Source organism: Ctenocephalides felis, unplaced genomic scaffold (assembly GCF_003426905.1).
Source record: "Ctenocephalides felis isolate EL2017-DRISC unplaced genomic scaffold, ASM342690v1 CF-g0.4_SCAFFOLD_01886, whole genome shotgun sequence".
Taxonomy (NCBI): domain Eukaryota; kingdom Metazoa; phylum Arthropoda; class Insecta; order Siphonaptera; family Pulicidae; genus Ctenocephalides; species Ctenocephalides felis.
Window position 1 is genome coordinate 167,719,647 of NW_020538040.1, and position 24,387 is coordinate 167,744,033.

Below are 24,387 nucleotides of genomic sequence, written 5' to 3' on the forward strand. Positions count from 1 at the left end.
TTGCTTAAGATAAAGAAATTTCAAAGAGTTTTTATGGAAATATGAGAGAATAATGCATGTCTATATACATATTGTGTTATGAAGATAAGCTTTCTTTTGTCCATTTAATTCGTTTATAACTAATTTATGTTTGATTTTTGTTTCAGCTAAATGCAGCACAGGATGCACTAGTTGTAAGTATTAAATTAAAATAATATATTTTAATATTATAGTAGTTAGAGCACATATCATTCTCAAAGAATATATTTTAAATTAATTTTTATCAGTTTTTATCAAATAATTGATATAATAATAAGTCTTATGAAATGATGATGCCTTATTATTTTCAATAAAATTGCCCTTGGCTGCACAATGCTGCTTATATTTTGACTTTGAGACAAAAGTTAATTAAATGAAAATACTGGAATAAACAAGTTTAAATTTATGTTTTAGACAGCGCCGTTTACAAATTTCTTCTAACGATAAGTATCAGTATTTTCAATACAACTATGTTATATAATTAACATATAACGTTCCATCAACATTTTAATTTGATTCTTTATAAAACATTTATAATTCGATTTGTTTGAAAAAGCCGTAAATATTACATTATTAAAAAAAATATGATGATGAGATTCAAAGCACACAAATACATTCAACACAAATACATATTTTTTATGTTGTTTTTTAACAGTTAATAGTATTTTTGGTATAATAAGAAATTTTGAAATTTTATTTTGATAGTACAAATATAAACTAGTTGGTATTGGTATTTTGCCTTGTGGCAAGTTACATGAACTTTCCGATATGTGTAAATAATCGACTTAATCAATAAATATAAATTATTTTGAGTGAATAAAAGTATTTCGAGTGAATTTATTACACATCTTCGAAAACGAACGAACACGTTAACTCGGAGTATTTTCTTAAAGCAAATTTTCTAAAATCAATAATTTTTTTAATTGAACCAGTTTCATTGGACTTTAATGGTTTAGGATATTCATTAAGACGAAGTATTTTATCATTATACCAAGTAAATCGTATAATTTTAATTTTCACAAACGTCAAAAAAACTACTCATTTTCTCAAACTTTGATAAATTTTTAAAATTAAACTACTTGTCGTAAGGCCGTTATATTTCAGTATGTTCTATAAGACCATGATATATATAGCCAGAAAAAGTTCCATAAAAATCGCCTTATTTTTTTTTTCAACAGTTCAAGAAAACGGCTCGGTAGATTTTCACCTAAAACTAATCAGTATTTTTTCCAAATAATATATTTCGTACAGTTTTTGATTTTTTAAAATCGATTCGGCAGTAATAGTTTAAATGTGGACGAAAAGTTTAACACTTTTTTCCAAATTACAAAGAAAACGGCTTGAGCGATCGTCGCACAAAACTGAGAAATGCTAGTCCTCATCGAGATACATCGAATGGCTTTTAAATTGTTGTAATCGGTCAGTCGTTTTTGAGAAATCACACACACACATACTTTTTTCAAATTGGGTCTCATTCAATTCAGAATGGCTTGAAACGTCGAGAAAAATAAAATTAGCGAATAGGATTTTTTGATGAAAACATAAACTTCTCCTTCGGGAAGTTAATAAAAAAATCTTTACAAATTTTGTTTGCATTTCTATGGGTTCAGTACCAAGATATAGAATGTTTTGATCACGCTTACGTGCTTCGATATTTCATTTCTAAAATAGCTATGCAACAATTGTATGCTTTGAAAAAAATACAACATTTGCAAAAAATTTTTAAAATATAAGTAAAATCGAATTTTTCAAAAAAAAACATTCTCAAAAATCAAATGTTTATAAAGTTTTCAAAAAATTGTAAAGTTTTTAAAAATTTTAAAATATGGTATGGAAAGTTCCAACAATTTGCCTTAAGACACGATACCATGCAACCACTAGTTTAAAATTTCATTATGTGAATAATGAATATGATATAATAACTGAGTATTATGTTAATAAACCAATTCATGTTAACTTAAATAGTCAATGTCGAGATTATTATGCATTACATTTTTTCCATAACAATACTTGTAGAATTTAAAAACGAAAGAAATAAAATAAACGTATCACATTAATTTGTACAATTTTAAACGTCATATTCTGAATTTCATGTCTCATTGAATAAATGTTAAAAAATTAGTTTAAAGGGCGTTACCTTTATTCGTGAGTCTTGGAGCAATTTATGTTGTGTTCTAAACAAAAATTTAAACTAGAGTTGAATTTCCCAGAAAATTCATGCAACTTGTCAAACAATTAGTTTTATCAGAGATCAGAACCAACGCATCCTATGAGCTAAGAAGGCTTCATAGATGACTTACAATCGTTGCGACTAAGCTCGCGTTTCGTGGTACAGCGTTTTTTTTATAAGTATATATACCGATTATTTTAATTAATTGGTGGATGGCTAAAGAGTCTGGCGCTTCTTGGGGCAGAAGTAGGAGATATCGACCAATGCGACTCTCATGATTGATGGGGACCTAAATGCGGGTCTTCATAGAGACGATTGGCCGATATCCACCGCTTCTCAAAATGCAACTGAGGGGCTTGCATTGAATGTGAGCCCCTCTGAGACTGTCTTCAGTTCTCCAAATGACCACAGAAGCAATGTTGACTCTTTTTGGACTTAATAATAAGTTAAAATTTAATTATGAATCTACTTTTAATTCCTATTAAAATGATTGATTATTGACTATTGCCATCAAATTAGTGTTATTTTTGGTAATTTGAAGGGCCTTTAAAAAAATAATAGCTTACTAGCAACCAAAATATAATATAAATTTATTGGGCACATTTAACACTGTATATGTAACCATAATTTATAATTATTTTCAAATGTTTCAAAATAAATTATTCTTTCAGCGAGTTCACTGTTCTCATATCAAGTAGGACATACATACGAATATGCCTTAGACAGTACACTATCAGTATTATTATCCGGAGGCGATACCCAGGAAACATCCCTCAAAATCCATGGTACCGTTCTGCTGAGCCAGTTGCCGAATTGCGACCAACTTCTGCGATTGCAGAATGTCGTCATTCAGTCGCCGGACAACAAGGTAAATTATAATTTTTAATCAAATTTTGTTTATTGAGCTTTGGAAATTGAATAACGCAATGTGGGCTTTTCCGTGGATTATCGTCTAGAGCTTTATGACGGAGATTTTTACTTAAAAATATAGATAGCAATATGTTTTCAAGTAAAAATAGTCCTTCCTTGGCATTGTTGCATTAAATTAAACTATTTAAAAATTTCTTGTAATAAAATACATAAAATGGGAGTGGGTCTATCGTTGAGTTGGTTGAGTTTCAGAAACAAACACGTAGTTTAGAAAATTACTAAAACGGCTTATAGAATTCGTTCAAATAAATAATAATAAATGTGTATTTTTTATCGCAAAAAAATCGAAAATGAAAATTTTTATAGATCTTTACGTTTCAAAACCTTCTGAACATTTTGGCACACCTTAGAAAAAATGGATGTATGTGTGTGTGTGTGTGTATGTGTGTGCGTGTATGTATGTATGTTCGGATACAAATTTTTGTCGACGATTTCGGGAACAGGATCAACCGATTTGAATAACTTAAAAACATTCGATTCGTATTGATAAGAAGACGGCTGATTAGTTTTTAGCAAAGGCAGGTCTAGCCGTTCCCAAGATACGGGGCAAAAAGTGCCGAAAACGGAAACTCAGTTTTTAAGAGAACGGAGCGTCCGATTTGAATAATTCAAGAAACATTTTATTTGTATTGACTAAATGAAGAACTGTTCAAATTTTTGGAAAGGCAGGTCCAACGACTTTGGAGATATGGAGGAAAAAGTAATAAAATGAGCCATTTGGCGGTCAAAAATGAACATTAGACATATGCACATCAAATTATCAGATATTTTATAGAGATTTTAACAATAAGTATAAATTTTGTTTACATTCCTATGGGTTCCGCACCAATGTTTACGCGTTAGACGGCGACGCGGCGCTTACGCGCTTTGATAATCCGTCTTTATGTAGTTAAAGCAGTACGATTGCTTTGAAAAAAAGTTCAGAATTTCCAAAATATTTCAAAATAAATGATTTAAGATAGAATGATTTAATATGGTTTGAAATTCTATTAAAAGTTTCAAATCATTGATCAACTTTTATTGATTATTATTATTGATTATTTTTAATTACTCGAATTTTGAATTGCGGTACGGGAAGTTCCAGCAATTTGCCTTAAGGCACGATGCCCTAATGGCCTTAAGACAAAATTCCACTTACAACTAGTTTACTTCTATATTTATCGATTATTTTGATTAATAATAAATAATATTAAAATATTGTAATAAAAGTAGTAACCTTTCATAAAATTCATTTTTTTGCACCTGCCTACGCCAAAGTAGAACGTGTGACACCATCATATAGACATTTTGAATACAAATAAAAATAGATCAATTTAAACGATCGCAAATCAGCACGCATTCATTACATACAATTTGAACAAACAGTGTAATTCACTTCTAATTAAAGCATTATAATCAAGAGGATGATAGAGTCTCAAAGTCTATCAGTTCCTTCAGATAATCATACAACCAACAATATCTATGTAAAGAATAATCTTTCAGATAATCATACAAAACAATATCTATGTAAAACATTAGAATATAGGTAATAACAAAAAATTAATATTTCACGAATTTCTTATAATAAATCATTTATCCGTGCAGAAACACCCGGGCCTTGAAGATATCACCAAGCCCGTAAGGTTCAACTTCAACGATGGTAAAGTTGATACCCAAATTTGTGCCGAACCAGGAGACAACCAGAATTCTTTGAACATCAAGAGAGCTATTATTAGTTTGTTCCAAGCATCTCGAGGACCAACTGAAACTGATGTTTTCGGCGTATGTCCAACTCACACGTCAACCTCCAAAAATGGTCCTGAATATATCGTCACAAAAACACGTTCACTTAATGATTGTGCCCACAGAGAGAGCATTCAACAAGGGTTCCTTACAACTACCTTCAACGACAACTCAGTAAGTATTTGAAAAAAAAGATGAAAATACATGTTATTTTAAGGGTTACACCACTGTAAATTTTTCGAAAAACCAAAAAAAATTTTTTAGGGTTATAATATACTTTGAACCTTTTAAAATATGAGGAAAAATACTTCATACCTAAAACTTTCTTTTTTTTGCATGTAATTATGAGCTTTTTTCTATGCGCGTCGAACTGCTCCGAACCGACACCGCTTAAATATATTAACAAAAAACATTATAATGCAAAATGACAACATGCATCTTTTTAAATATACTAAAATATATTATTACAAAGCATTTATATTGTTAACCTCTAAAAGTCTTATTAACCAATAGATGATCAGTGCAGAGTCAACACATATATAAATTGACTATATTGCGGCTGATATTACGGGAGATAATTTCAACGATGGTCTAATCAATATTTTCTAAATGATAATAGTTTTGGAGATTAATATTGGCATTTAAACATATAATTTTTGTCTAGAAGTTGATTATAAACGTCTTAAGCATTCCAAACGGTCTTTGAGGGATGCGCCAAAAGTAGGATGCTTCATGCTTCAAAATCATCATGAAAAAAAATAAGAAAAAAAAAAAATGAACATAACAAAGCATCTGTATATTGCTGGGATATTATATTAATAGTAAAAAAAATTAAAGTGACAAATTTTTAATATTTTTTTATCTATAATTTATTTTAGAACTTTAAACGCGTTTTCTCGAAACACGATTTTTCAACGCGGCACGCTAAATAACTACAACAATTTAAATTTTTATCATTCGAATTTTTCACAGTATATTTATAATTTTTACATTTTTAAGTGCGCATTATAGCGGATTTTTTATATGTTGATTGGTTCATTAATTATTAAAAAATTACTATCCGTTTTTTTGTTGGAATTTAACAATTTTGAATTGAAGTTCTCGTCAAGTTCTCTTCCAATTTGACGCGGTTTGCCGATATGGCTGTGATTCCGCCGTTTTTTATTTTTGTTTCTACAATTATATTTTATTTAGTTACTTTAAAGTACAATTAATAACTAATTTTAAATTTATGATTTAATTAATTTTCCTTCCGCACGAAAAGAAATGGCAAAAATGTATGCTTTTTTTGCTGCTACAGTGGTTTAACCTATTAATGATTATTGTCTTAATAATTAAAATACGTCAAATAAGTCTGAAATTATGTGCATAAATTGTAGGTTTTTTATTTTTTAAATTAACTTGACTGCGAATAATCCTTTTTGCATTCAAAAATATTATATACGAATATACAGATGAATATATAAATAATACAAACAAGTGAAGCAAACAAGCATTAAACTTTTGATTCGAATCATATCAATTAAAATAAAACAAATTAAAAATTTCCATATTGAACTATTGATAGTGGTCAAGTGATAACACTATCTCTAATACAATGTAAATATTATGCTAACATCTGTCAGGTTGAGGGTTCACGGCTATTTCAATACTTACATCTTGGCACTGAATTTCTTAATACATAACAAATTTGAGAAAAAGATATTTGTAGACTTTGTAACATTTAAATTACAGAAATTTCTTTACAGGAAATAATTAGAAAAAAATACGGGAAGTTAATAATTACATTTTTGTTAGATTTATATAAATACACACATACACTTAATATGAAGCAAACATTAAATACTATTTATTTTTCGAATAGGCTATAAAATCCACTCCACTTTTGAGTGGCGAATATAGCAGCGAACAAAAATTCAAAGATGGAATTTTGGAAAAAGTCCATGTTACTGAAAACTACCACTACAGACCATTCTCCCCTGGCCGTGGAGGCGCCAAGTCTCATGTTGTCACCCGTCTTACTTTCCAAAAGAAATCAGCCGAAGCACCAGGAAGTCAAGTTAGCAAACCACGCACTATCATATTCGAAAATCCTCATCTTGTTCCAGTAGGAACTAACTCTGATAACATCGTAAATGTTTTGAAACAAACCGTGAAACACATTGAAAACCATGTCAACAGCGCTTCTGCTCGAGATTTTACCGACTTGATCCGTGTATTGAGGGTCAGCAATAAGGCTGATATGCTCAATGTTTATGGACAAGTAAACTCAGGAGCTGGTTTCAAGGACAAGGAAACAGCCAAGTTAGTTATTACTGATTTTATCATTTGCTAGTTCCATTTGAAGATAAATTATCTATTTATTTTATTTTTAATACTAATCAAGAATTACCTAACTAAAAATGAATCTAAAAATATCAATACCTTTTACTCATCATACTATTTAAAACTACTTCCATTTTTTTAAAATCAATTCATTTTATATTAAATTTCCTTTAGATTTTTATATTATATTTTATTACTTCATATTTTCCCAGGAAAGTATTTTTGGATGCTTTGTTCCGTACCGGTACTGGAGACTCCGTAGAAGTCGTCGTAGAATTAATCCTTCACAAGAGATTATCAGACAAAGAGCAAAAATTGGCTTATTTGAGTTTTGCTAACGCAAAACATGTCACCGCCCCTTCATTGAACGCAGTTGCTGTAAGTTAATATTTAATTTCAAAACATTTTATTAGCAGCATATTATAATGTAAAAATTATAGGACTTGTTGGAAAAATCAGCACCCAGAGAAGCTTTACTCGGAATTGGTATTTTGGCTGGACACTATTGCCGCGAACATAGCTGTTCAGGAAATGAGTTACAAAAGCTCAGTGACTCTTTTGCCAAAAAACTGGGTAATTGCGCTGCAGGATCAAGACATGAAGAGGATGTGGTAATTTGAACAAATATTTGTTTGTACATTATAATTTAAATCAATCTTAATGGAAATTATGTGCAGATACCATTAGATTTGATTTTCTGATTTCATAAATTTTCTGATATCACTTTTAAGTTCAAAATATATTGTTACGTATAAATTTTTTTATGCTCAGACTTTATTCTTACGTAGGTTTTGGCAGCCCTTAAAGGTTTACGCAACATGCATCGATTGGCAAGCTCTGCAGTTGACAAAGTGTCCCATTGTATTAAATCTGAAAATACACCAGTAAGGATACGTGTCGCCGCCCTTGAGACAGTGCAAGGGGCCGCTTGCGAGAAAAAAGTAAATAATTTTACATTTAAACATTTTTTGTATGACACACCTAAAACAACATCATTTTCTTATTTTACAGTTGATGAAAGAAGCATTAGCCATTTTGCAAAACAGAGACTTGGATTCAGAATTGAGGATTGAAGCATACTTGGCTTTGGTACAATGCCCAACTGCCCAATTTGCAAACGAGTTGAAAAACTTATTGGATACTGAAACAGTCAACCAAGGTAATATTTTTAATGATTTGAATGTATTAGTTTGCGGATTAAAAAATGCATTTTTTATAATTAAATCATAATTTTATATCTTTTACAGTTGGATCCTTCATATATACGCACTTAAATAACCTCAGAGCATCAACCAACCCACACAGAGAATTGGCAAGACAACACTTGGGTCTGATACATTCCAGTAAAAAATTCCCAATTGATTTCAGGTAAATATATATTTGAATTTTCTATTAGTCGAAATACGATATATTTTCATTAGATTATAAAACTTATTATATTTATTTCAGACGCTACTCATCAAATAGCGAGTTCTCCTATTCCATGGATTCTCTTGGTTTGGGTGCCAGTGTTGAAAACAATGTGATTTATTCCCAAAAGAGTTTCTTGCCCAGATCAGCAAGCTTGAATTTAACTGGAGAATTATTTGGCCACAGTTTTAACTTGTTAGAATTATCTGCTCGCCAAGAAAATTTGGACCTAGTTATCGAGCATTACTTTGGACCTAAAGGAGTATTTAGTGGATCATCACCACAAGAAGTTTTTGACAAAGCTAAGTCCACTGTTGAGGAATTGCGCCATGAATATAAATCTCGCTTAGATAGCGCAGGAAGAGGCAAGCGTTCCACTCGCCAAGAAGTTGAAGCTTTCCAAAGCAAAAACACGGAAAAATACAATTCGAAATTGGATTTGGATTTAGACATCAAAATGTTTGGATCTGAACTCTTTTTCTTGAGTTTAGGTGATAAAGCTTCTCATTTCAGTCCCAAGGCTTTAATAAACGAAATTTTCGACCATCTTGAAAAAGGAGTTAATAGCATCAGAAACTTCAAAGTAAGTACAGAAAAATTAATAAACTTATTTTTGCTTATAGTATGGCAAATAATTTACAGTATTATAATCATTACAGCACAACTGCCACGGCAATGTTATGTTCTTGGACGTCGAAGTTGCATATCCTACAAGCGTTGGAATTCCCCTGAAAGTCAGTGTTACAGGTACTGGAACCATGAAGTTGGAAACCAGTGGACATATTGATCTCGACAGAATAATAAAAGATCCTAAGAACGCCAAATTTAAATTGCTCTTCGTACCAAGGTAACACTATATATATATATATATATATATATATATATATATATATATATATATATGTATCAGCAAATATCTTTCGTTATAGCGCTAACATTGAAATCATTGGAGCTTTGTCTGTTGATGCTCAAGTAGTGAGCACTGGTTTAGAAGTCGTAGGTAACTTGCATTCATCAACCGGAACCGACATTCAATTCAATATGTTGAACAATGGCAATGGAATTGACGTTAAAGTTGGATTGCCCATAGAGAAACAAGAAATCTTCAGTGTCAGTCACAAAGTATTATTCTCAACCCAAGAAAGAGGTCACCCAGCTCACCTAACACCTTTGAAGTTCAACGTTAACAAGTAAGTAAATTTAAAAGACAATTTAATTTCAAATTATTTTATTATCCAATAAAAACTATAATAATGAATGGAATTTAGGAAAGCCTACCACGGTTGCTTTGACCAATTAAGTCCGTACGTTGGATTAACTTTCTGTGGAGATGCTGATATTTCTTTGTCTTTGCCAACTGAAGGTGGTCTCGCCTTCCCATTCAATGGACCAAGCACACTATCATTACGTATTGAAAAAGAAGATCTGCACCAATACCATTTCAGACTTCTTAAAAACTTTGACGGTACTAGTATTTTGAAAGTTCTACGATTTTCAGAAATTTTATACGTTTTATCATATTTTTAAATTAAATTTATATTCACAGATCCTAAACATCGCACTTTGGAATTATTATTTGATACACCTAACTCCAAAACTAAAAGAACCATTTCATTCAATGTTGATGCCATGATGGAACCCCATAAAGTTTTGAAGGTAACTTTGAACTCCCCAATTAGAAATGCTGCACTAGAAGCTAAAGTTCTCGAAGGAGACAAAGAAGTTGGTGTTTCTGTGTCATTAAGAAATGGTGAAGAAGAATACTACGCCAAGGTTGGAGCTGAAACTTCTGGTCCATCTAACAAGAAGGCTTACAGACCACTCGTGGAATTCAGAGCTCCACAAGCTGGCGGAGATTCCAAATATAAAGTTGACGGTAAAAATAACTATACAAAAGACACTCATTGTTTATATATATACAGGGCCGGATTTAGAAATTTGGCGCCCCGGGGCACTGACAAAAATGCCGCCCCATCCCTGAAATTTTACGAATTTTCGAACTTTTTTTTAAAGCAATCGCGCTGCTTCAGCTGCGAGGGATAAAATATAGAAGCGCGTAAGCGCCGCGTCGCAGTCTAACGGATAAACAATGTTACAGAACTTATATAATGTAAACAAAATGTATACTTATTATTATAATATCTTTAAAATATCTGATAATTTAATGTGTCTATGTCTTATGATCACTTTTGTCCGCCAAATGTTTCTTTTTCAAATTTTTTTATTGAACCATCGAAACCGCTAAACCTGCCCCCCATAAATTTCAGCAGTTATTTATTGTGTAATTTTTTTTTAATGTTATTGGTCGCTTTTTTCTCAAAAACTCAATTATTATTTTTGGCATTTTGGCCCGTATCTTCAAAACAGTTGGACCTGCCTTGACCAATAACTAATCGCACGTCTCCTTATCAATAGGAATTGAATCATAAATCGGTTGATCTGTGTTCTCGAAATCGACTTGAATAATTAAAAAATATTAGATTTGTATTGATGGGGAGACGTGCCGATTAGCTTTTGGTACAGGCAATTACGAAAAATGGTAATTGAGTTTCGATATTTCTTCTCTGAAACAGCTACGTAGCGCGATTGCTTAGTAAAAAGTTCGTAATTTTCGAAAAATTTCAAAATACAAAAAATGTGTTTTAGAAGTCTTTTTTTTCATTTTTCAATAAAATTTAAAACTCTTTATAAAATGTAATTTTTAGTAAGGGATGTTTCAGTAATTTGTCTTGAGGAAAAATGCCATGAGTCACTAGTTTAAATTTTTTTTTTCGACGATATAAGCTTGGAAGTGCACAAATACGTCATTTTAAGAGGTCTCGAGAACTGAAGAACAAATTTTTCTTAAACTTTCACCTTGTTTACGGATCTTTATATTAGCCTAATTGCCAAATTTGATAACTTAATAACCAATTTGATAATTTACGTTCGGAGATAGAGGCTAGGCAAAATAATAAATTTTAATTAACATTTATTTCAACCCAAATTTTGCATTGCAATCGTATTATGTTTTGTTAATTATATTTCTTGAAATAAAAAATGTTGTTAAAAAAGTTGATTATATTGTATAGAATTTTTTTCTCACTAACCAAACTTTGCCGCCCCCCAAAATTTGCCGCCCTGGGCAGTAGCCCCGATTGCCCCTACTGTAAATCCAGCACTGTATATATATATATATATATATAAATATATATATATATATATATATATGTATAATATATAATATCTTATAATTGTATACTGTATATTGTATATATAATTGTAACCTGTGAATAGGTCAAATTGTCGTCGAGCGAGGAGATGGCTGGTCAAAATACCACTTCGAGGGAATTCAAGTTGCTATTCCTGGACAAAACGCTCCTCTTCGTGTAGAAGGTTATATGGGTCACAAAGGAAAACAAGCAATAGACGGAAACCTTAAAGTTTCACACGTATGCTAAATTTATTTATATATAATAAATTAAAAAGATCACTATCATTTGAAATTGTAATCATTTTTTTGTTAATTACAGGAAAATAAGTTTGTTAGTGCCAAGGGTAAATTAGAACTGTTCGAAGGATTAAATGGTAAAATAACTGATTTCGAAGTACATAATTCATTCAATCCACATTTAGATTTCCGTGTAAACTATGATTACGGCAAAAAAGAAGATGAGGTAAAAAATAAGAGAAAAAAACAAATGTAATTCGTTGATATTTATTATTAATTCAATAAATTTCAGCTCAAACACCATTTGGTATTAACTCATGGAACTGATCTTAACTCTAAAGAAAATCGTTTAGAATTAGAACAACAACTTAAATATAAAGATGTAGGAAATCCTAACTTCGACGTTTCTGCAAGAAATATCCGTAAGTTTAATATGAAAAAGCAATTATTAATTGTTGATGTAATAAGTGTTGTACATAACGAAAATATTTTTGAGTAGTTACTTACCCAATGGCCAAACTCAATGTTAAATTGGATGGAGCTGTTTCTAAAAAGAAGGCTGAATATAAATTAGAGGCTACAGATGATAAGTCAAAATTATACTCTCATCTTAAGGCATTAGTGAATAATAAACATAAAGGAGATTATGACCTTGATTTTAAGGTAATTTACTTATTTTATATAAAATATAATAAATTGACATAAAATATAAGGACATTTTTCCTAAAACTCGTATTTTATTATAGGGCCAGCTTAACGAGAACTATTTGGTAGTGAAATCAAAACGTAATGTTATCGACGATATTAAATCTACATACCATTTAAATATGGACACTAGTAATGGTGGCAAATTAGACATAAATGGCAAAGTCACTTTCAATTCTCCTAAAGATTACGAAACTGCTTTCAAAGGAATTTTGAAAGTCCCAGGCAAACCAAACACCTATGACGCAGACTACGCTACTCAATTTAATGACAGAAAAGCAAAATCTCACTTGAAAATAACAGCCGATAATGCTCCAGTAGTTGACGTTGATGTTGACGTTGATCGTGTCCCCGATCCAAAGGGAACTTTCAGGGTAAATATTATAATTTAAAATTATATAAAAATTATGGTAGTGAATTTAAAGTATAATTCAAATATTTTATCCAGTTTAACGTAAAAGATCTTGTGAACGCCAAGTCCGAATTTACTAGTTCTCAAGGTAAAGGATCAGGATCAGCACTTGTGGAGCTCGTAAAATTGAACAGAAAATTCAAAGGAGATGCCACATTCAATATTGCTTCCCCAGTTTTTAACTTCGACGGTAATCTGTTCTATGACGCCGATAAAGACAACTCTAAGAAAATTCATTTGTTCACCAACAATGAATTGGGCAAAGGATTAAAATCCAGGTTTTTATCGTGCAATTTATTTATACAAATGCTATTTAAGTATATAAAGATAACTAATATTATTTTTATAGCAACGTTCTTGAAGTTGGACAGTATGTTACAAAACTTAACTTCAATGGAGAAAAAACTGGTAACTTTTTCACTGGTACTATGAAGGGTCAATATGATTTGACATTACCAAATGGTTTCTACTTTGACGGAAAGCTATTCCGAGATGTCAAACATGACGGTAAATCAACTAACGGTGAAGCCGAAGTTAGTTTATCCTTTGCCGAGAAAAAGGGAGCCGAGCCTTACAAATATGAAGGAAAAGCTAAAATTACCATTGATGACATTACAAAATATTTGTTTGATTACAATGCTCAAGTTCAATTAAGTGGCAATAGCAAAAAGTATTTGGAATATAAAGGCGCTTTCAAACACGCAATGGCAGGAGGTCATGGATACAAATTTGACGGAGCTGTGAGTTACATGTTTACCTAACTAAAGTTCATTTTCATTGGACAAAATAATAAAAATTATTTATTACAGATATTTTTGGATGGAACCTTTGTTTTGAAACCAATCAATTATAAAACAAGTGCTGAATATGGACCAGAGAAGTTGAAATATACAGTTGATGGCAAATATGGCGATTCTTGTCGTTTATCTGTTAATGGAGATTTAGCAAAATCAGAAGATGGAGCTTCAAATAAATTCTTTATGCAAGGTGATTTTAATAATGAACAATTCAAACACTTTAAACTTGAACACGATGGTTCTGTAAAACGACCCAGAGGAGATCATGATGATTATGAGGTATAAATTTAAATTCAAATCAATATTTATAAGGAAATCAGCATTATATACGTTATATTAACTATTACAGTTCAAAGTTTTTAATGCTGCTACATTAAACGACAAAACTATTAAGGGTAATGGCGAATTAAGAGGTAATAAGAACAAAGGTTCTGCTAAAGTTACTGTTGAATTACCAAATGAAGCTCCATTTAGCATCGGTACTACCTACGAGCATAATGACAAAAAAGGTATATATTGAAAAATTTTAATAAAATATTTAATTAATGTAATGATAAATTTGTTATAACAATCCAAAAACCAATTTTTGCAGATGTCAAACAATGTAAAGTTGGCTTAGATGTAGTTTATGCACAAGGCAAGGAAGTCAAGATGAATGCACTCGTCAACTTTGTTCCTGGAACCGATTTAGATGTACACCTGACCGTATCTACACCTGTAGATAATGCCCGCAACATTGATCTCAAGCTCTTACATAAAGTAAGTATTATATGCTTCTAATTTTATTGATATGCAATAGAAGTTATTCAAACTCATTTTACCATGTTTCTACAGAAACAAAAGGAGAGCAAAGCTACGCACACTGAAATCAGTTTGCAGGCTGATCAAAGAAAATACGGAGCAGTTGTTGACTTAGACTTGATTGAAACTGCGCCATCTTTAGATGTCAAATTTGTTTATCCAGATGGCAAAAAATCTCGATTCTTATCTAAATTTGAACGTTTGGGCGAAAGAAAAGTAAATGGCGAGCTTAAAATCGAACAAGTTTATGACTTCAATTTACACGCCACTGGAGACGCAGACTGTGAAGATGTAGAAAAATGCTTGATTAGGGTAAGGATTTTAGGTTCTTTACTAACTAATTGCCTTATAAAACGCTATTTGTTATTTAAATAATTTTATCTATAAAATTTATTTATGTAATACAACATTTGTAATTTAGGTACATGTTGACTCACCTAAGTTGAACTTGAATGATATACATTTGACAATCGAAAGTAAAAAAGGAGGCTCGGGTAACATCGTTGAAGTTTCTGCTAAATCTGGAGATAAAAACATTGTGAGTGGTTCAACCACATTCCAAAAGAAACAAGAGCAAGGCAAATATATAGTTGAAGGATCTGGAACCGTTACAGTAAAAGAAACACCTCACTCTGCTAATTTCAAGTACATGTATAACAACGTTCGTGAGGATAACGAAAAAGGAGTACAGGTAAAATGTTGAACCAAACCGCTAAGAATAAATGTTTTACATAGTTTTTATTAAATTTTTTTATTTAAATGTTTCTTTTTAAATTAATAGATGGTTTTGAATGCGGGCTATGGACAAAAGAACGTTGTTGTAGATTTAAAACTTACCAACAAACAATTTAGAATGGCAAATTCATACTGTGAACCAAAACAAGAATGTGCACACATCGACTTGAGCTCTATTGTTAAAAATGAAGGTATGTTTTGTATATCTATTAAAATTATTTATGATTTTTTAATGTTAATTAAATGCTTTAATGTCAAATTATAGATATTAACGTTTTGGACCATGAACTTGAAGTAAGCATCGATTTGCGCAAACTTGGTCTATCTCATGAGTTTGGATTGAAAGCTACCACACACTTACGTGATCTGGTTCTCGACCATACCGTTGATATGCACTTCCACTCGCAAGATAAAGCGAAATACCAATATAGTGTATACGTACATCCCAAAAATGCTGGTGTCACTTTGACTCTACCACAGAGAGTTATTGCTCTTGAAGGAAATCTCGATATTCCAAGACCTAACGCAATTGGTCCAGTGAATGGAGAACTTTCACTTTATCTGAATAAACTTAAAGACCCTAATCAAAAAACAAGCGTCATGCTCTCTGTTAACCCTACATATAGCAACCAAAAGGCAGCCGTACAAGCTTATCTTAAATTTATGCATCCTGGTGTTAAAACTATGCTAGTTAGTGGAAATGCAAACTTTGATGGTGCCGTACGTAATGGTGACTTCCATTTGAAATTAGATGTTTTTGCAACAACTGCTCAGAGCCTCGAAGTCCGAGGAGTATTAAATAGCCTTAACTTAGGCGATCGCGGTGTGAATGTAACTTCTGAATTGAACGTATTCAATAAGGTAATTAATAAATAACAAAGTATCAGATTTTTTTACATAAATATAATAAATATGAAAATAATTATTTTAAAAATTATTTACAGGAACGTTCTCTTGACTTTGCTGTTAATCAACATTTTGCTGTAACTGACAAGGACTTCGGAATTGGTTCTATGCTTCAGTGTCGCCATGATCCAACTAAATCTGCTGGATTCCTTATTTCTGCCAATTTACACCAAGTTGAATTATTAGTACGTTCTCCTTATGGCGATTTGGTCCACGTCAACTCAAAATTAGATTTGAATGAGAAATATCAAAAGATTGACTCAGAAGTTACAACTATCGGTGTTCCTCCAATGAAATATACAATTGAAGCTAGCGACTTCAATACATTGAAGTACACTGCTGGTCGCCAAGGTAGAAGATTTACAATAAATGTAATAAATCAAATAAAATATATTTTTTATATATTTTAGATTCCCCACAAAAATACTTGCAATTCGTAAGCAGTCTTGTCCTCGGAAAAGCTGGCGAAGTTCGCGCTGAAGTAATTGACAACCGCAACCGTCGTGACTTGTTCCATAGCTCAGTACTTCTTGATGATGCTAATTTCTTGAAAACAGACTTTGGTGTTAATACCGAAAACATTAAAGCTCATTTGGTAAATATTTGGCCTAAATTTAACTAAAATTTTTGAAATATGCTAATCTGTTGATAATTTTTAGGAAAATATTCGCGGTGAAGCTAAGCAAGCTGGCGAAAATCTGAAAAATACAATGAAAACTGCAGCTGACGATATCCAAGCTCGTGTACAGAGATTTACTGATACAGCCAAGAAATACGTACCTGACTTCAAACCATTAGCTGAAGATTATCAAAAACAACTTAACCAAATCAAAGAAGAATTGTTGGCAGATAAATCCATTAAAGAATTTGCTGAATTCTTGTGAGTAATTTTGAATATTTATCAACTATAATCAATCAATCAACAAATCATCATTTATTATATTTTATATTAGAAATAAGGTATTTGGCGCTACATTCCAAGCTGTTGCTGACATCATGAAAAATGTTGGACAAAGACTCGAAAAGATCACGGAAATGATCAAAGAATTATATGAGAAAACAGCACACTTGTTAAATACTCAGGTACGTATTCAAAATTCAATAGATATTTTTTATTCAATACGTTTAATTAATTTTTATTGCTACAAACATCCAGATAATTCCGCAATTACGCGAATCCTACTTGAAAATTACCGCTGTTGCCACTGATTTCATGCAAACTCTCTTCAACTATGCCACTGAGTACTTAATGAAATTCACTGACTGGGTTAAGAGCCACCAGGAAGATTTCAACAAACTTGCAGCAACAGTATCTGATTTCTTAAAAGGTAACTATAACATATATATATATATATATATATATATATATATATATATATATATATATACATTTGAAACATATCTGCATTGGACTATTTGTATCAAACTAGTATTTTTATCAAACTTAATTAAATATAGTTTTATATGAACTTATCAGATCCTTAATATTTTGCAGATTTTGGTAAAATCGTCAACCGTGGACTTATTCAATTCAAACATGAACTAGAAGATTTCATTAAAGTCGCCTACGAACAATTAAAATCAATTCCAGTTATCTCTACATTGAAAGAAAAATACGAAGAGGTAAGCCAATAATACATGACAATATGTATAAGTAATCATAAATTATAAATTAATCTAGTGTTCATTTTAACTTTCTTGATTGGAGTTTAACACAGCTCACAAACTTGAATCCAGTCAGAGATAGCTTTGTTTTATTTTTAATCATTTTAATTTTTTCCAAGATGGTCGTTGGAGTGACTGTACCTGAACAAGTTTACAGAATTTTAGCTGAGGTTGTTAGCACTGTAAATGATGTTTTACCAACCCCTGAACTACAAGCAGCTTTCCAACAAATATTCAATTACTTAGAGCAGGTAAATTTAGATCACTTAAAGTAAACTAATTTGTTGATGCATTGTTATAGTATTTATTAATGTAAATTTATTAACGAAATTATTATTTCAGAAATTGAAACAAGAACCTGTAGATGATATCAAGCAATTGAAATCAATTTACGAATTACTTTTGAAGGCCGCCAAATCTTTGTTGAAACTTCTTCAAGATAACATGATTGCTGAACCACAAGTAGGAGGTTTCCTGGGATTACCTGTAAGTTTTCTATAATATTTTACTTCTGCGACTAGTAAAAGCTAATTTGAAATTTTAATTTATAGATTCCACTAACCTTCAGCGGTCTGCAAAAATTGCCCGATTTAACTTCATTGAGACTAAGTCCTCTCAACTTTTTGCGGTACAACAAGATACCAACATTAGAAGACGTTCAAGCCATGGTTAAACCTTTAACTATGAATCCCATGTCATTATTGCCACCATTCCCAAGTAAATCAAGTTCAAATATGGTAAAATTATCTACGACTGACTCTATGTATAATAATCATGAATATTTTACAGTGCGCGGTTACGTCGCTGATGGTCAACACTTCTTCACATTCGATAGAAGACACTTAACATTCCCAGGATCATGCAGTTACGTATTGGCTCAAGACTTCGTCGACAAAAACTTCACATTGGTCGCAAACCTTCAAAATGGAGCAATTAAATCGATCACATTGGCTGACAAAAACGACGTTATTGAAATCACTGATCAAGGAGCTGTAAGCGATATTTTGAATTTTTAATCACGCCACCATTAAAATAATTTCAATTAAAATTTAAAATTTAAGGTCACTCTTAATGGCGCTCCAGCAGAATTGCCTGCTCACAAAAACGACATCCACGCTTGGAGGAAATTCCACACTGTTAATTTGTTGAGCAAATACGGAGTACATGTCCGTTGCAACAATGATTTATCGGTAAAGTATATTGACTATTTCTGTATATTTTTTGGTCAAACAGCATATTTATAAATTTGATGATTTATTATAGCTCTGCAGCTTTGAAGTGAACGGTTTCTACTTAGGCAAATTACATGGTATCTTAGGAAATGGCAACAGTGAGCCCTATGACGACTTCAAACTTCCATCCGGAGCTGTAAGTCGTTAAAAAATAGCATAACAATTAAATTTGCGTATCACTTGCATAACTTTGTTCTACTTCGATTATAGATTACTACAAAGGAAAGCGAATTTGGAAACTCTTACAAGATGTCAGACAGCTGCCCTGATGTTGCTGCACCAGCTCACCATGAACACGAACATCATCACGGAGCAGGTGGCCCTAACTGCGACTACTTCTCTGGTGCCACACGCATGCGTTCCTGCTTCCCATTCGTTGATCCAGCTCCATTCCGTCAGGCTTGCCAACACGCTGCAGCTTCTTCCAAGAACCCCAAACAAGCGGCTTGTAGCATTGCTCAAATCTACACAGCATCTTGCAGAAACGAATGGATTCCAATTTCTGCACCCAAAGAATGCGGTAAGTAAATGAATCTTTTAGTAAAAAATCTTTCAGATGTAAGCATAATTGATGTTGTGCATTTCATATATCATGCAGGTAAATGCGAGAAGAACATCAATGTAGGAGATCCATTCAGTGTGAAGGTACCAGGAAAACAAGCCGACATTGTTTTTGTTATCGAGACTGAACCTGCTCATACTTCTATCATTAGAGACTTATTCCACCCCTTGTTGAATCAACTTTTGGCTGATCTCAAAACTCGTGGTATTACAGATACTCACGTTGCTGTTATTGGTTTCAACGAAAATCAAAAATACCCAGCCTTGTTCACATCTGGAGGTAAATTATAGAATAATTGATAAAAATAATTAGAGTCATACTTTGAATTGTTATGAATGAGTATAATATCAATAGGCAAGATCAACTTCCGTGGTAAACCTGGATCCGTTAAAGCCGTAAATGATGAACAAACAGCTACACCATTGAAAACTGGACATGAAAAACTTGATGAACTTATCGAAACTATTGCTAAGCTTGTGAATGACGTAAAATATGAATTTGGATTGACTTCTGCTTATGCTGCATATGATGATGCTGTTGAATATCCATTCCGCGCTGGTGCTACCAAAACAATTATTGGAATTCACGGAACAAATGTTAAAGCCGCCAAATTACCAGTAAGGAAACTAATTAAGTTGCACTACTCTATCACTACTAGATTACTCACAATACGGTAATATTTTTTTTAGTTCCAAGATATCAAATTCTATTTGGCCAGCAAATTTGCTGAATACCAAGGTATCACATATAACCTGGTTGCACCACTCGACCTTCAAACTAGCGGATTGGACGAGAAGACCGTTGTTGGTATGTAGCTTTCAGTGGTCATTATCAGCATACTAAATGAAAACAAATAAAATGATTCGTTTTATTTTAGGTTTCAATACTGAGTCAGTTTTCACGCTTAACGACTCAAAGAAAAAATCACCAGGAAGTGTTGAATTAAGATCTAAGGTTAACCACAGTCCTGAACCATCTGTTGATTTGGCACTCAAGGTAAGCAATAAAGCTCTCTCAACATGATAAATAATGTATCCACTTATTAATTATTTTCTTAATACCTTAATTGTGTTTTAGGGTCACGGAAACGTATATTCCGTACAGAACTTCCAACACGCTAAAGCCCAAAAGCAAAACAAGAACTTCATCAGTGTGGTATCAAACAGTTTGGTAGACCAAATTAGTAGAACTGAAATGCACAGTGATTGCGTATGTGTGCTTAAGGACGGATTATTCCCAGTTTCTCATTGTGTTGTAACGGATAGGAAATTATTACCAGCAGCAGTAAGTTGAAAAAGATCAAAAAAAAGATTTATTCATTTTGCTGTACTTTTGGTTACTTCAGAGTTGACCATCATATACTCTCAGCTTTTTATATAAAATAGCAATAAATCAAGCAACATATAAAATATCATTAAATTGCAGATTACCATAATGAAAAATTTATATTCTCTATTTTCAGAAAGTGCAAAAGGCTGCTAGAGGTTAAATAGCAAATCGAGAAGAAAACCAGATATAATTATAAATAAACAAACGCGAGTGAATTAACAACAATTTGCAAATGAATAACTATTTTGATATTATGAATAAATTAAGAAACAGTCCCTCAGACGCAATTTTGTACATGATAACGTCGATAATCCATGCACCAGGTTGCGTCTGGACGGACCTGTATCCAATTTATAACGAAACAAAATACCAAAAAACGGATCTTGATTAATTTTTATTACGTCCATATATAATGCATGATTATTTTAAAATAGAATATTTTCGCACTTTAGTAATTCCATTGTATGAATAGACAACCCTATCAATGCTTTTAATATTTATAGGTTTGTCATTGCAAACAAATAATTAAGAAAAATTGTATAAATACGTGTATAACTTTATTAATAATTATTAATATGTTTATCAACTAGTTTACGATATTTTAGTGATAAACTTTTAACTGTTTATAAGTGTAAAATATATTATAATTAAAATAAATACTGTCTTTTATTATAATTGATTATTTTTATGCTTATTAACTTTATTTCAGGTGTTTATTAGTCATTATATATATATATATATATATATATATATATATATATATATATATATATATATATATATATATATATATATATATATATATATATATTTATATATAACAGTGAAATTTGAAAATATAGTAACACTTTCACAAAATTCACAACAGTCCATAACTGTAATTATGAGTAATTTAAAGTAAATAACTAAGTACTTATAGAAAAGATTACGATTAGGTGAAAGTAATTAAAAACGGTTCAATTTGTTAAAAGTAAATAAGTTAGTACTATTTTAAATTAATCAATATAAAATTATGAACTAATTAAATTTAATTGCATTCGAATAAATGATTATTTTAGATTTAGATTCGATCAATATTAGATTAATATTAACTATTAACTTACATTAATTTATATACAATTTATATTTATATTGCAGGGAATAACCTTTTTAAATAACCTATAATGTAAAAATATATAAAATATCAATTTAGTATTTTAATTACAAATTACAAATATATTAATATTATATGATATATTTCATTTTTAATCATTATTTATTTATTTTTAATCAAGTTTGCATATACTGAATAAACGAAAAATGAAAGTAAATAAAAATTTAATTGTTTTTATAAAAATCTACAAAGTTGTTCATATTAGTCGAACTAGTAACAACTAACTTTGTTTTCATCATTCCCTTTTTAACTTTTTTATTAACATTAAAACTGGTAGTTTAAATTTTAGTTAAAACTGTAGTTTATTTTGATTTTTTTCATAATTCATTTGTTTAAGTTTTATTAAATATTATATTATAATCTAGTCATTTATGATTCTCATTAAATTAGTTTTGTTTTACTTTCCCGTAGTAGTAATCGCAAAAAAACGAAAATGAAACTTTTTGGATATTTTTACGTTTGAAAATTTTCTGAAACTTTTGATATACTTCACAATTAGAAAATATGGATGTATGTGTGTATGTGCAGTATGAACAAATGTATGTTTTTATTCAATTTTTCGTCCACGATTTCGAAAGCACGGATCAACCGATTTGAAGATTTATAAAACATTTGATTCCTATTGATAGGGAGGCATCTTTGTTTTATTTTTAGGAAAGGCAAGCCTATTGTTTTCTAAGATACGAGACAAAAACTACAAAAAATGGCAAGTCAGTTTATAAGAGAACCGAGCGTCCGATTTGAATGATTCAAAAATCATTTCACTTGTATTGACGGAATGAAGAATTAATTGACAAGTCATATCCAGCGGTTTAAAAGATCCAAAAAAATGTTAAAAAATGCCATTTGGCACATACACATATGCACTTTATATTATTGGATATTTGATAAAGATCATAATATTAAGAACAAATTTTGTTTACACTTCTTTGGGTTCCGTACCAAGATCTGTAAGGTTTAAAGTTCATTTATATAATCCTGACAGATGTTCTCGTCATTTTCGATAGAATAGATCACCCGTACAGATTTTAAAATTTTCAGAAAATTTCAAAACTTTATGAAATTTTAAAACTTACAAACGCAAACAAAATTAAAAAAACATTTTTTTTTCAAAATTTTCAAAAAAATCTAAATTCTCAAAAAATGAAATTTAAATTAGGGTATTTAAAGTTCGAGCAATTTGTCTTAAGGCACGATGCCACGCATGGCTAGTTTATATTTTAATTAAGATAATTTCATGTCACATGTCCTAAAGGTGGAAAATACATAGTTCATGAGCGTGGTCAATAAGCAAACATTTTTTTTAAAAAACTTGCTGCTTTTTATTTACTGAATTCCTAGCTTGAACCTCAAAACAACACACAAATCCAAATCTCATGTGTTTAATATATATATATATATATATATATATATATATATATAAATAATTTTCTATAAATTTTATGATTAAATTAGGTCAAATATCTAAAATATTGAGACAGACTACAATTTCACTGTCCCTACCCTACATATTTGCAAATACATTCCAAAATATAGGTATAAATGACGGTATGCATTATTTGGTAGTTCATTTAAATACGATTAGCAGAGTAAATAACAATTGCCAGTGAACGAAGTGATTCTTTAATGTGATACCGTGCTAAAAGGAACTAAAATATCGAATATTGACTACAATCATGTTTCTGAAACACGTAAGTTTTATTTGTGAAAAAATGAAGTATTGTGTTAGATAGCTTAGAACATATTTTAATATTGTGTCGAACAAATATTTGATAAGCAGTGAAATGTTTAATTATGTATCATAAAAAATAGGACAATACATTAGTGCCCTATTATATTATGATGGTTTAGTGTATATAGTGCATATATTTTAAAAGAGCAGCTATATTAACTAATTAAAAAATTCAACCTTTACGCTTAATTGTGCTTCATTCAATAATTATAAATCATTAGTAACTCATTACACAGACTTGTTTCTATAAAACTACGCTTCTTACATTTATATTATAAGAATTAATTAGAAAGAAGTAAATTTATGTAATCAAATGTTTGTTTATCAGTTACTAACTTTCGTATGTCTTAAAT

The 24,387-nt window shown here is 30.9% G+C and overlaps 1 protein-coding gene across 1 annotated transcript in view; it reads left to right on the forward strand.

The window, feature by feature from the left end:
- Positions 1–21,647, forward strand: part of LOC113376218 (apolipophorins) — a 23,041-nt gene extending 1,394 nt beyond the window's left edge. The window contains exons 2-48 of the mRNA XM_026616130.1: positions 90–173; positions 2,860–3,056; positions 4,703–5,014; positions 6,705–7,144; positions 7,378–7,543; positions 7,606–7,776; positions 7,954–8,106; positions 8,177–8,324; positions 8,413–8,533; positions 8,615–9,158; positions 9,235–9,422; positions 9,505–9,765; positions 9,844–10,040; positions 10,122–10,451; positions 11,852–12,006; positions 12,088–12,231; positions 12,298–12,427; positions 12,505–12,668; positions 12,752–13,084; positions 13,159–13,400; positions 13,472–13,862; positions 13,932–14,198; positions 14,269–14,428; positions 14,512–14,678; positions 14,754–15,032; positions 15,142–15,411; positions 15,502–15,646; positions 15,721–16,316; positions 16,400–16,712; positions 16,772–16,956; positions 17,021–17,241; positions 17,315–17,444; positions 17,518–17,689; positions 17,857–17,984; positions 18,146–18,277; positions 18,369–18,512; positions 18,578–18,743; positions 18,816–19,018; positions 19,088–19,216; positions 19,290–19,394; positions 19,469–19,778; positions 19,857–20,099; positions 20,175–20,437; positions 20,510–20,627; positions 20,698–20,816; positions 20,898–21,104; positions 21,283–21,647. Of these exons, the coding sequence (XP_026471915.1) occupies positions 90–173; positions 2,860–3,056; positions 4,703–5,014; positions 6,705–7,144; positions 7,378–7,543; positions 7,606–7,776; positions 7,954–8,106; positions 8,177–8,324; positions 8,413–8,533; positions 8,615–9,158; positions 9,235–9,422; positions 9,505–9,765; positions 9,844–10,040; positions 10,122–10,451; positions 11,852–12,006; positions 12,088–12,231; positions 12,298–12,427; positions 12,505–12,668; positions 12,752–13,084; positions 13,159–13,400; positions 13,472–13,862; positions 13,932–14,198; positions 14,269–14,428; positions 14,512–14,678; positions 14,754–15,032; positions 15,142–15,411; positions 15,502–15,646; positions 15,721–16,316; positions 16,400–16,712; positions 16,772–16,956; positions 17,021–17,241; positions 17,315–17,444; positions 17,518–17,689; positions 17,857–17,984; positions 18,146–18,277; positions 18,369–18,512; positions 18,578–18,743; positions 18,816–19,018; positions 19,088–19,216; positions 19,290–19,394; positions 19,469–19,778; positions 19,857–20,099; positions 20,175–20,437; positions 20,510–20,627; positions 20,698–20,816; positions 20,898–21,104; positions 21,283–21,309 (10,070 nt within the window). The 3' untranslated portion in view covers positions 21,310–21,647. The remainder of the gene's footprint in view (positions 1–89; positions 174–2,859; positions 3,057–4,702; positions 5,015–6,704; positions 7,145–7,377; positions 7,544–7,605; positions 7,777–7,953; positions 8,107–8,176; positions 8,325–8,412; positions 8,534–8,614; positions 9,159–9,234; positions 9,423–9,504; positions 9,766–9,843; positions 10,041–10,121; positions 10,452–11,851; positions 12,007–12,087; positions 12,232–12,297; positions 12,428–12,504; positions 12,669–12,751; positions 13,085–13,158; positions 13,401–13,471; positions 13,863–13,931; positions 14,199–14,268; positions 14,429–14,511; positions 14,679–14,753; positions 15,033–15,141; positions 15,412–15,501; positions 15,647–15,720; positions 16,317–16,399; positions 16,713–16,771; positions 16,957–17,020; positions 17,242–17,314; positions 17,445–17,517; positions 17,690–17,856; positions 17,985–18,145; positions 18,278–18,368; positions 18,513–18,577; positions 18,744–18,815; positions 19,019–19,087; positions 19,217–19,289; positions 19,395–19,468; positions 19,779–19,856; positions 20,100–20,174; positions 20,438–20,509; positions 20,628–20,697; positions 20,817–20,897; positions 21,105–21,282) is intronic.
- Positions 21,648–24,387: the final 2,740 nt, after the last annotated feature.